The 12,671-nt window shown below is 38.9% G+C and overlaps 1 protein-coding gene across 2 annotated transcripts in view; it reads right to left on the bottom strand.

The window, feature by feature from the left end:
* Nucleotides 1–629: 629 nt before the first annotated feature.
* LOC142483137 (mitochondrial enolase superfamily member 1-like) overlaps nucleotides 630–12,671 on the bottom strand; it is a 23,637-nt gene continuing 11,595 nt past the window's right edge. Inside the window, exons 7-12 of one of the 2 annotated variants that reach the window (XM_075583199.1) lie at nucleotides 9,770–9,852; nucleotides 9,334–9,368; nucleotides 8,791–8,878; nucleotides 5,971–6,105; nucleotides 5,033–5,074; nucleotides 630–1,850 (exon numbers count right to left, since the gene is read on the bottom strand). In XM_075583199.1, the coding sequence (XP_075439314.1) occupies nucleotides 1,647–1,850; nucleotides 5,033–5,074; nucleotides 5,971–6,105; nucleotides 8,791–8,878; nucleotides 9,334–9,368; nucleotides 9,770–9,852 (587 nt within the window). In that variant the 3' untranslated portion in view covers nucleotides 630–1,646. The remainder of the gene's footprint in view (nucleotides 1,851–5,032; nucleotides 5,075–5,970; nucleotides 6,106–8,790; nucleotides 8,879–9,333; nucleotides 9,369–9,769; nucleotides 9,853–12,671) is intronic. The other variant, XM_075583198.1, reaches the window with a different exon arrangement.

The following is a 12,671-nucleotide window of genomic DNA, read 5'->3' as shown; positions in this document are numbered from 1 at the left end:
TGATCCCCCACCCAGCTAACTTTGACTTCTAAATTATATGCAACTTGCCAAAAGGTGCCATGTTTTATGCACACCTGGATTTATACAGCACAGTATAAAACCACTTTCCTTGATTATTATAATAATGAATAACAAACATTTCCTGCACTCTTTCAAACAATGATCCGTTTGACCTCTTTAGAGCCATGTGGGCATAGCCTTTGTGGAACTGAATGGGTTAACAGTCTGGTTAGGGTCCAAAATGTTTTTACTTGCCTTATCAATACTGTATGTCATTGATGGGCAACAGGCGACTCGGGGGCACACACAGAGACATGGAATGTGCAGCCCGCTGGAAAGCTCAAGGACCGTCCTTGAAATATATCATGTTTACCACTGCTGCACATGAAACCTCATTGTACAGAGAGCAGTAATCTGTGTTTGTTCATTGTGATTACAAAACTCCAAGTGCAGAACATACTGTAAAATACTGTGAATCCCATTAGGACATTTGGCAGAGGCTATGACCAATTCAACAATTTGCAATCTTTTGCTACTGAAGTCATTTTTTTATGTCTGTGAATGACCCCTGCTGTTTCTCACTTTTCCTCTCTCCTCCTCCGCACCCCCCCCCCCCCACCTGCCTTTCAGCCCATGTGCGCTTTGCACATCAGGCAGCGGGTTACCTTGCCGGTGTTCGTTCTGTGGCCCAATCGACTCCAGTACATGCCTGATGGTGAGCGATATATCTACCAGAACATTAAACTAAATACTCACAAATTAAATGATACTGGAATCATTCCAAATGGAAGGATAATGAACTTTGAGAGGAGAATCTCATATATACAATCAAGAGAGCAGCGATTTCTGATACAAATTTTATATTACCACAGAGGTTTTTTTTATGAAGCACTGATCTTTTTTTCCCCCCCTTATGTACATTATTTTTTTCCCCTTATGTACATTATGATGTAACCAATGAGCTATATCTCAGAGGGGCATGTGTTATGGAAATTAAATTACTGCCTACACCTGTCTCGCCCCAAAGGCTGATGTCTAAAAGGGTTTCCCCCAAGAACTGCTCCCCTCTGCACATAACCAGCGTCCTAAGGGTTAATATCTGGGATTTCTTGCTGCTATGTGTTTTGTCAGCCCCACCCCTGCAGTGTTTCTGACTGGACAAAGGAATTTCAAAGCCCAGCTGAATTCATTCAGAACCCCTTCAGCCTAAATCTGCGTTGCCCCAAAGGCAGACATCCTTTGGCGGCAGATAAAGGGTGTCGGCTGTTTGCTGCCTTTTGCTGCTCATTACTAGGTTGGGTAAAGTCTTCTAACATAACACAATGCAGACGTGTCGTACCTCTTCTAATACCATTTTAACTTGTCTGTAGCTGTTACATAAGCCCATAATCATATTATCAATTAACTGTCCATGAAATGTCTGTAGATGTAATGTATTACCACTGTGCATTGAATGCAACCATGTATTAACATAACTCTGTGCCAAGGACATTCTTGAAAACAAGAAGTACCTCAATATATTACTTCCTGGTAAATATTCATTGTGGTTACACAATTCCCAGTGCAGAACATACTGTAGAATGCTGTGAATTGCATTAACCTGTTTGGCAGAGGCTAATACAGATTCAACAATTTGCCATCTCTTTCTACCAACGTCCCTTTTTGTTGTTGTCAGTGAGTGACCCGTTGTTTCTGATATGTAGTGTAATCATAATCTTACTATTGAACTTCTTTGCCATCAGCAGCACAGACAGGTTTTCATTGACACTTCCCAATCTGCAACTGTCGATCTGTAGATACTGGAGAGCATTGGCTTGAAGAAATTGTTTAAACATTACCCTGTTGTGGCACTGCAAGCCAAAAAAATGGAAAGAAAATCAATGATAATTAAAAAAAAAAAAAAAAAAAATGATTGATTGATTGGGCAGTCAGTACCTGTCTTAGATTGTCAAATATGAGTCGTTAAGAAAAGAAATAAAGATTTTCTCAGAGGCTGAAGTGGAGCCAAATCCTTGGTCATCTTTAAAGAAATTATACTGTCAACAAATATGTAAAGATCAAACTAAATATAGCAAAAAATAACTAAATAAGGATCGCACGGTTTCATATTAAAAAAAATATATATTTTTCTTAGTCCTACCTATTCCGATACAAATTAATGGGAATTACGCACCACCCACATTGATGTAGGACACAACTTTCAACAAATCGGGCTCATCAGCCCCTATTGGGGTCCCTGCTCTCCTCCACATAAGTTATTTTTATACTACCGGGGAAGGGGTAGGTTCTCTGGTCACACAGTTTATTTTTCTGGTACATCATCTTGGTACAGGGCTTCCCTATTACCAGCTAAAGAGATTTTCCTGAAGTCCACTAGTGCCACGATACGTTTGTTTGGCCAGTGGGAATCAAGAAGATGTGGTCTTAGCAATTGTTCCAAAAATGCACACCCCCTGCATTTGTGGTATTCAGCGGGCAAGCTGATCTTGCTGCTGTCGATTTGATGCTACATAGCTTGGCAGCGTGAGGGCCACAGCCATGGTGGTGCTATCCCTAGGCATGGCATGCTTTCTATGATTTATTAAGATCCTTTGTGGAGCATTTTCATGCTGCAGCAGGATATGCAATGCTCCTCTGAAGGTATGTCAGCTTCAAAAGCAGGTAAGTGCCTGCTTTTGTTCCCTTCTTGGTTCTACAGGTAAGTTGTGTTATTTTTACTGACCTGAATGTGGTCTCCTTCTGTTGCACGAGATTCTCCTGTATGTAGGCTATTAGCCAATTAATGGAAACAAATACTAACTGGGACTCTGTCCGCGAGTTTGGCTATTAGTCCTGCTGAAAGCCTTTACTGGCACAAGCATGTTTGGCACAGACTTTTCACTGTTTTTTTTTTTTTTTTTAATGCATGGGCACCAATCTTCCAAGGCCTTAGGGCCAGGTGTGCAGGATGGAGTTACGTCAAGTTTTTGTGGCACTTTTGGCCGGGCGTTTTAAGTAACGCACATCACAGAACACCTAACTGTTTTGCCACAGGGCGAAGACATTCCCTGACGAGCACCTATCGCAGCGTAATTCGGCTGAAGATGGTCCTTTGGTAGAGCACCGTCTGCACGAGTGGCATCGGAGCACAGACACAGCAGGACTCTTGCTGGCCTTCTGGCCGAAGAAATCCTGGAAGATGCACCTGTGTACAGAATCCATGTTCAGTGCGTACTAAGCACTGTCCGCTCTAAGGAATTCATTCCTCAAGTTGAGTTGCCTAACCACATCTGTCCGTCTATTTTGGTCTATATCGATATACAAAGAAGGTCCAGAAAGTGAATGTGATGTAAATTAAAATCGTGTGTGAATTTTAAGTCAAAAGTGTTAACATTAATATAGTTTAAAAAAAAAAAGAAATTAAAGTGTCTGTGTCCTCTTTAAAAATAATAATTAAGTAATCTATAAAATGCTTATAAAAGATGATATTGTGATTCGTGCCAACATAAGTAAACTAATTTTCCCACCACCCCATAATTTTTTTCCACATAGGAGAGGGCAAACGTGCCCCCATAGCCGTGCCCTTTAATTGTAAATACAATTTGTGATTAAAAAGAAAATAATTGTGCGTGAGTAAAAAAAGAAATAGCTTCAAGAATAAATGTGGTGTTGAGTATTGAACTCTGGACCTTCTATGAAATGGCAGACAGTCGCCAACCCCAGATCATGTCTAATAATTGAATAGAAAGATACCACATCCAGGGTCACCCAAATGCACTTTTGATTCAATCTGAAGGAAGGAAGTTTCCTCACAAATGGCTGTTGGTAGTTATTGACATAACGGGACAGCCCATCTCCCAAAGATCCAATCCTTGAGACTAGGTCGACCAGGAGGGTCAACCAATGTCTTGTGGATCTTTGGTAGATGGGGGTCCACAGGATTCGGGTTCACTATAAATCCCACCTCCTCTTTGGAGAGGACCTTGGTAATAGACCCCAAATCTAGCAATTCCCCCATAAAGTCATTTGTGGGTGTCCTGGTAGTCCAGAGTAGGAGGACACATCCCCAAGTTGGCGGGCTGCCTCCTTTGATGGTTTCTTTAATACATTGATTTTTTATTCTCTTGACCCTGTTCTCTGTTTTTGCTGTGCGCTGCACTACAAATTTTTGGATATCTCGACTCCATACCGACTGCACGCTTGAGGGGTATTGGGGAGGATACAGTGAGTACTTTAATGATTTCTGTCTCGAGGACTATCCCAATGAAGAGAAGGGTTATACGGTTTTATATTCTTACGGTATATTTATTGCTTGTCAGACAAATGTTTGAGGCAAAGACCTAGATATGTAAATGCTATTTGAAAGTACATATTGGCCCAAATTTACTAAAGGTGTGCTAACTCCATAAGATACCCTCCACCGCTGGAAACACCCACCGATTCAAGTTCTTGGTCTTTAAGGTGCCTTCCACCTCTGCAAGGTGTCTTATGGCAGAGCACCGCTTAGTAAATATGGCCTATTGTCCTGATTTTTCACTTGGTTGTAACCATTATATTTGTAGCCAAATGTTCAAAATACAGAGCATGTATTTTGTGGTAAGACTGAGGCTACTTGATGGAATATATAAGCGTTATATTCCTACATAACCATATAAACGAATACAAGCTAAGCATTAAAATAAACAAAAAGGATATCTTAACGCCTTCAATGCAGAGCTGCTATATCAGGCACAGACATTGCAAGTGTTAATCTCGCATTGAAGATGCTGAATGAAAGACATGATCATTTTGTGTCAGACATACCACACATTGGAATGCTAGTCCCTCTCTTAACTACTTAAAAAAAACAAACAAAGTCTCTTTGTGTTTCTGGGTTTAAACAGGTTTCCTTTCAAGCAGGGACATTCAGGCAGCTAAACAGCTGCTAGGTTCTTAAAGTCTTGTAATCTCATAATCGGTGAACATTGTAACACATCTGCAGCTGTCACATGCACTTTATCAAAGGTCCCTTCAATATGCAGAGCACAAACAAATCAAGACACTGAAAACTTACTTGCTCTCCTGTAGCGACACCAATTCCCAGTGGCGCTAATGCCTAAGTAAGAAACAAAGTCACTATAATGCATTTTTCAAACATGTAAAACATGTAAAATATCATTTATTTAGATCTAGTTCTGCCAATATACACAGCAATGTACACAGGGTATACAAGGTACAATTAATCCCTGGCCTGGAGAGCTTACAATGTACTTTCTTGGAGGAGATAAAGTAATTTGCCTCATGTGAACAAAAAATGGCAATCATCATTGATCCAGGGTTTCCTACTTCTTACACCTCTTCCTAATTAAAACCATGCCTATCTGAGCCTTTAAAGTGGCTAATGACAATGTTAGGGTTGCCAGGTGTCCGGTATTGAACCAGACTGCCCGGTATTTGGTTACTCTGTCCGGTAGAAAATGAGAGAATACCGGACATGTATGTGTATACCAATTTATTTGATTTATGCAGTGATCTTCCATTAATTATTTATTATTTTTCCTAATTATTCACTTCCATAGTTTTTTTCTTTTCACATTATATTTACACATATTACTCACTATAACTATTAACCAAATAGCGCTACTATTTGTGTGTGTGTGTGTGTGTGTGTATATATATATATATATATATATATATATATATATATATATATATAGTGTGTGTGTGTGTGTATATACACACACACACACACACACACACACACACACACACACACACACACACACACACACACACACACACACACACACACACACACACTCTCTCTCTCCTCTCCCCCTCCCCTATGGGCCAAACATACCAAAACCCTACCTTCATTCTGCTTTTTGATAGCATGCCAAGTGAGATTTTTATATTTATCAAGAGTATAAAATTCTTTGGCGTTAAATATGGGGTTTATCGATTAGGAAATAGATAAGCTTGAAAGGATTCAGATGAAAACAGTTATGTAACCTTTGAAATAGTTGCATGACCAAGGATATCGTCTGGTGATGTAGGCTCCTCGATCCATAAAGGTTTAAACACGGCTAATTCTGAAACCCAATGTATGGCTTCATTCACATCCCACCTCTGGTTTGCATCAAGCATCTAAAACAACAAAATCATAACATTAACCTTACTATTCCATTTTAAAAGTACAACCCCTCCACATATTTAGAAAAAAAAAAAAAAAAAAAAACAGCAATATTAGGAATATTTAGCTCTCTTTTTGTGTAATGATTCTGTAGAAATCATAGACCTGAGCTGGAAGTCCTTGGCCCTTAGGTTGGTGCTATGCCATAAGATACTTTACGGTGCTGGAAGACAACTTACAGTCCATAAGACATCTTCTGGCACCCGAAGATGCCTTACAGCCCATGCACTCGGGATGTGAAGTGCCTCTGGGCGTGGAAGGTGTGTCATGGCAAAGCACAGCTTAGTATTGTTTATTCACCATTTAGTAAATATGGCCCTTCATGGCCAATTCACTTAAACAGTGTTATTCCATAAGACACCTTGCAGCCCATTCATTTGCTAAGTGGTACCAGAAAGTGTGTTATGGAATAGCCCTGCTTAGTAAATATAGCACAAATATATAGGTGACGTTTTTTTTAAGTCATTAGCATGATACATTAGTTGATGATTTAACTAAAACATAACACTGTGTATCACATGAATTTCCATATTGTAATATGGTAACATCTTCTCTTATTGAATATGAACATGTATATATTTATAGTTTCTCATTAATATGAAAAAATATATATGTTACTCAATCGAAAAGCACTGAAAAGTATCTTACACTTTTGATCATTTGACCTCACCAGATGTTTTGTGATACAGGGCATCACAAATATATAAGATGCTCAATTTCTAATGAATAATATTTTAGCTTAAAAAATATGCGATCACAGAACTCGAATTTCCAGGCACCTGTGCATGGTGTGGGGGTTCCCCTGGTGAAACCGTGCGTGTGGTATCCTCACTCTAATACTGTCCGCAGCGAAGTATTTCAATAAACCATATTTTACTAATAATCGGTGTGGGCGTGTCCATGCTTGTACTCGTGGGTGATATCGACAATCCGAGCAAGCATTTTGCATAAGTATTTCCTGTCTACGCGTGTATAAAGGCTCAATTTAAACTATATAGAGCCATATTTACTGAGCAGTCTTTTCCATAAGACCCCTTCCCTGCTTTAAAGCTCATTCAAGACAATAAGGTGTCTTCCAGCGTCTTATGGCAGAAGACAACTTAGTCGATATGAGCCATAATTGTTTTTTTAATCTGCTCCTGTTAATTGTTATGAGTACTTTGGTTCGTACTGGTGGGGGGAAAAATAGCAATTACACAAGGCATGGCATAAACAGCCTCAGTATAGGACACTATTAGAGTGGTAAAAAATACATATAAAGCATGGAAGTAAATATCATTGAGAGAAAAAAAAACCTTTCTTCTTTCCGCTAAAAGAAAAAATAATTATTTGTTGCAATAAAGGTCGTGACACATAACATTGTGTATATACATATATATATATACATATATGTATATATATGTATATATGTATATATATATATATATATATATATGTATATATATATATATATATATATATATATATATATATATATATATATATATATATATATATATATATATATAGTGCAGAATAAATGAGTTCTTCAGTATTAGGTGATACCTTTTTTATTGGACTAACAATTTATGTCATAGGACAAGCTTTCGAGAGTTCTCCTCTCTTCTTCAGGTCAAGCAATACTGATTTACACAGGAATCAATGCTAAAACAGTGTAGAGAAAAAAAAAAAAAAAAACAGATATTTACTGTAGATAAGGTTGGGAGTTAAGTGTTTGAAGCCAAGGGACAGTGTCAAAGAAAGGTGGGGAAGGGATGCTGGGGGGGGGGGGGGGGGGGGAGAGAAAGTGTGGATAAGAATAGAGGCAAGCAGGATAATTACAGACAATTTTGGTAGGGTGTGAGAAAACCCATGTCCACATTAAGTACCTTGGTTTTGGTGTCAAAGAGTCTTATCATTCTGAGCTCAAATGTTTTCCGTTCTTGGGTGCTTTTAACGGAAAACATTTGAGCTCAGAATGATAAGACTCTTTGACACCAAAACCAAGGGACTTAATGTGGACATGGGTTTTCTCACACCCTACCAAAATTGTCTGTAATTATCCTGCTTGCCTCTATTCTTATCCACACTTTCTCTCCCCCCCCCCCCCCCCAGCATCCCTTCCCCACCTTTCTTTGACACTGTCCCTTGGCTTCAAACACTTAACTCCCAACCTTATCTACAGTAAATATCTGTTTTTTTTTGTTTTTTTTCTCTACACTGTTTTAGCATTGATTCCTGTGTAAATCAGTATTGCTTGACCTGAAGAAGAGAGGAGAACTCTCGAAAGCTTGTCCTATGACATAAATTGTTAGTCCAATAAAAAAGGTATCACCTAATACTGAAGAACTCATTTATTCTGCACTATCGCAACTGGACTAACACGGCTACTTTCTGCTTTATATATATATATATATATATATATATATATATGCTTTTACCAGCTTGGAATCATATAAAAGAAAAGGTTAAGTAATGATAAATGTTCATTTCCAGGGTGAATCAAGTTCTGCTGTAATGTTGTCCATGAATTAAAAAGAAGGTAAAATTGGGTAGTGTCCACCGTGCCTACATTTAAAGAATGTGTTGGGGGAAAACAAAGTTAGCAGTACTGAGAAATAGATTTGTAAAGATGTATTCATATAAACAAACATATTTACCATTTGGTTGTTCGGTCCAATCATATCACTGATGAGTTTACACCTTCGCTTGTCATCGTCTAAATCTGCCCCAACTTTTACTTTGAACCTGAACAGAAAAAAAATAATAAAAGTATACAACATATTTTTTCATGAGCCATCAAATCTTCCTGGTAATTTTACTTCAGGTATCTGGCGGGTTTCCTTTCCATTGTGTTACAATGCATTGCAGGGCCTTGTATCACATCATCATTAGCACACATAGCTGCCACAATTGTAACCAATAGTTTATTGCACAGATCTGAGATTCAGCTCAAATTTAGGATTAGTCTAAATTCAAGTCTTTTATTTCCTCTTTATCTTCTTTTTTTCTGTCTTCTCTTGCTACCTAAACATGGTAACTAATAACACATGATCGCGAGGTTCCCTTCATCCAGTATGCTGGTATGACTATACTCTGTGGTCCTCCATTCATCCATGTTACACTAGACGAGTATTAAGAAACATGATACAGAGTCAACCAAACCATAACAAATTCCAGCTTGGTTGAATGGTATTTCTTACCTTGTCCAGCCATCCTTCAGTGCATCAGTACATAGCTAAAATATAATAATGATAATTAAATGTCTACAGCGTAATTGAAGAACAACTTACCATTAATAACCTGTCCCAAAATTCTAGCCCATGGCCTACAAATTGTACAGCATGCCTGTAAACATACACATTTTTCCATGTGCAAAACGTTGGCAGAATTTACAAATAATCAGTGATTTGCTTTTATAAATAAAACTAAGATCACTTGTGGGTCGCAGTACAGACATTTGGTGGGCATTAACTAGTCACACTCTGAGAATATTTGATTGTTAATTACTAACTACCTTCAATGCAAAATGGCCCCAAAAAAACAAAGAAGAAATAGATATATAAAAAAATCAGAACATGATTTAATTTGGGAGGAAAATGACTCGCTAATCAATGATAAAATATGAAGTATCCAAACCTTTTGTAACTGTTGGTCTGAATATCCTAACCATGCACATGACGTGGTGTAAGCAGGATATCCATTATTTGCCATGTATTCTTCTGCAAAGAAAAACAAAAAAGAATAAAAAGTACATCTCCTAGTTTCCCAACAAACAATATATCTTTTCCACGCAGTCTTTTAACTTTGTCAACAAGTCATTGTGGATTAGGATATCTTGTCTTTGTGGGTTGATAAATCTATTGTACGGTATATTTCGCCTCATAAGTCAACATTCAACACTTTTTTTATGGCTGTTCATCTAATTCACTATTGTATAGATCAAAAAAAGTACTTTCAATATTTTCTATTGTTATGGATTCTCCATCACAGCATGAGTTTAGGTATAACCAAATTTGCAGGTGAATTAATTCAATTTCTAACTGGCAACAGTTGTTTGGGGGTAGGTGGCCCCTCCTTCCAGAGCTCACCCCTCCCCACCTTTTTAACTCAGGTTAACTAAGGTTTTTCTCATTTTGCTGTATGGACAGGACCTACTATGGTTATTTCCCCTCATACAGAGGTAAAAGGAAAGGTTCACAGTGTAGTGTTAGGACCTGCAAATTTGGTTATACCTTGACGTTGGTATGCAGGCTTATGACGCTTTGGCCAAAGGGTTTAACTAAATAACCAAGACAATATTATTATTGAAGTATTTAACTTTGTACTCATTACCATATACTGTATGTTTTGTCAATTGGATGTAGCATTGGGCTCCCCTGTCTTTTGTTGTATACAGTTGCCACGCTCAGTAGCACTCCTTTTGACACATATATATGATGTGGTGGGTGTTGGGGTTTGAGCGTGCTGGGAAACTGTGTGTTGTTGCAGCTAAACTAGTCTTTTGTAAGTTAAGACTCAGATCCCAGGAGTACAACAGAGCTCTCACTCATGATCTAGTCCTGGACAACGCACTGCATATGTTACCATACGAAACTGATTGACCCTAATACACTTGCCTGAACCTATGCTAACCTAATACCCATATTGAAAGCTTCATCAAGTAACTCTAGAACATGTGGTATATGCACCTTCTCCACTTGAATGTCTTGAGTAGATCACCATTTGAAGGAAATCCTCCGTATTGTGATAGATAACAGAATTGACATATTTTTGATAGAAGCATGACATCAACAAGTGTTGCTGAGACAATCTGCTTCCTGATATATACGTAGCTGAGAGCCCACTTGGTAACTTCTGCCATTGCTTATGTATAATCTTACTAAGGAACGTTTCTGTATTTCTGAGAATGCAAGAAGCTCCTTGAATATTTACCTGAAGTTCCAATATATTTTGCCTTGGTCTCCTTTCGGAAATATTAACAGTACACAGCTTTGCAAACTGGTGTCTATTGTTAGGTTAATCGACTGGGTCTTGTTCAGCCTAATACATTTATTGGCTTTGTTCAGTGAATTCTTATCCTAGAGCCCCAAAATGTTTCTGTGTAAATATTGTAGGAGTTTTTCCATGTGCGCCATTGAGAAGGTCTAAGAGCTGTACAAATGGAGTAATTCCTTCTTCCTGAAACTTATAGGAATGTGGTATATGTGGTGCTCAAAATTGAGCAGGTAACATCCTTAAGCATATTGTTAATAAGATCCTTAATTAGGAGGTCCGGCGATGATGGAGTGCCCCTCAATAATGCAATAAATCTGCGTGATGACTGTAGGGGAAGTGACAAGTGGAGTCAGTTGAGACAACCACCGGGATGTACACAATAATCACCCTGACAGCATAATAAAGAGGAACTATGTCCATGACAGCAGGATTTAAATAAGGCACATTGGCATTTACCTGCTCCTTCAGGGGGCACTCTCAGGATCAGTAGCGTGCAGTCCATCCATAGGAAGATTCAAGAGGGTAGTTGGTGTGGATAGAGCACAGCTTCCAGACTCCCTGCAATGTGAAGCAGGGAAAACAAAACCAGGCCACTCCGCAGTAGTTTCAAATTTGTATTAGCCAACTAACACATACAGGGAAAAAAAGGGGGGGACAAATAGAACGCACCTACGCGTTTCGTACAGAGGTACTTTATCAAGGTGAAGCAGGAACATAATACCAGCCTATTTATACCCACCATTTGCATTTCTAATCCAATGGGTTGCGGCGTCAAACGCCTACGTGCCGCACGCTGATGACGTCATCTCTATGACGCGACGGAGGTCTCGTGGCAGTCCCTATGTACTACCTGATGCACCCTATCCCCTGGGAGTGTGCGTCATACAGCCGCGACTGCTTGCAGCTGTCGGCGTTTGACGCCGCAACCCATTGGATTAGAAATGCAAATGGTGGGTATAAATAGGCTGGTATTATGTTCCTGCTTCACCTTGATAAAGTACCTCTGTACGAAACGCGTAGGTGCGTTCTATTTGTCCCCCCCTTTTTTTCCCTGTATGTGTTAGTTGGCTAATACAAATTTGAAACTACTGCGGAGTGGCCTGGTTTTGTTTTCCCTGCTTCACATTGCAGGGAGTCTGGAAGCTGTGCTCTATCCACACCAACTACCCTCTTGAATCTTCCTGAAACTTATGACTGCCAATATATTTTTTCCTTATATTTTGATTTGGTAGAATAATCCAATAGGTATTTGCCTACTCAGTTTATGGTTTGACATGATTGTACCATTTCAGCGTGGATGTCTCTATCAATAAGTCATGTAGATAAGGTAATTCCTTGCTCATGTTGATGAGCTACCACTACTGCGATAATCTTTGTAAATGTGCTTGTTATTATACTAAGGGAAGTGCCTTATACCAAATGTTTTTCCTTCAGTTCAGAACCCTAAATATCTTTGGTGAGAGAGCCTGATATGGATAAACAGATGTGTCCTTCAAGTCCTCTGGGTCTTCGTAATCTCCAGTCTGTAATGCGGCAGTGACGG

Source organism: Ascaphus truei, unplaced genomic scaffold, assembly GCF_040206685.1.
Source record: "Ascaphus truei isolate aAscTru1 unplaced genomic scaffold, aAscTru1.hap1 HAP1_SCAFFOLD_2995, whole genome shotgun sequence".
Lineage (NCBI taxonomy): Eukaryota > Metazoa > Chordata > Amphibia > Anura > Ascaphidae > Ascaphus > Ascaphus truei.
The sequence above is the reverse complement of the archived record's forward strand: the minus strand, read 5'-3'. Positions and strand labels throughout refer to the sequence as shown.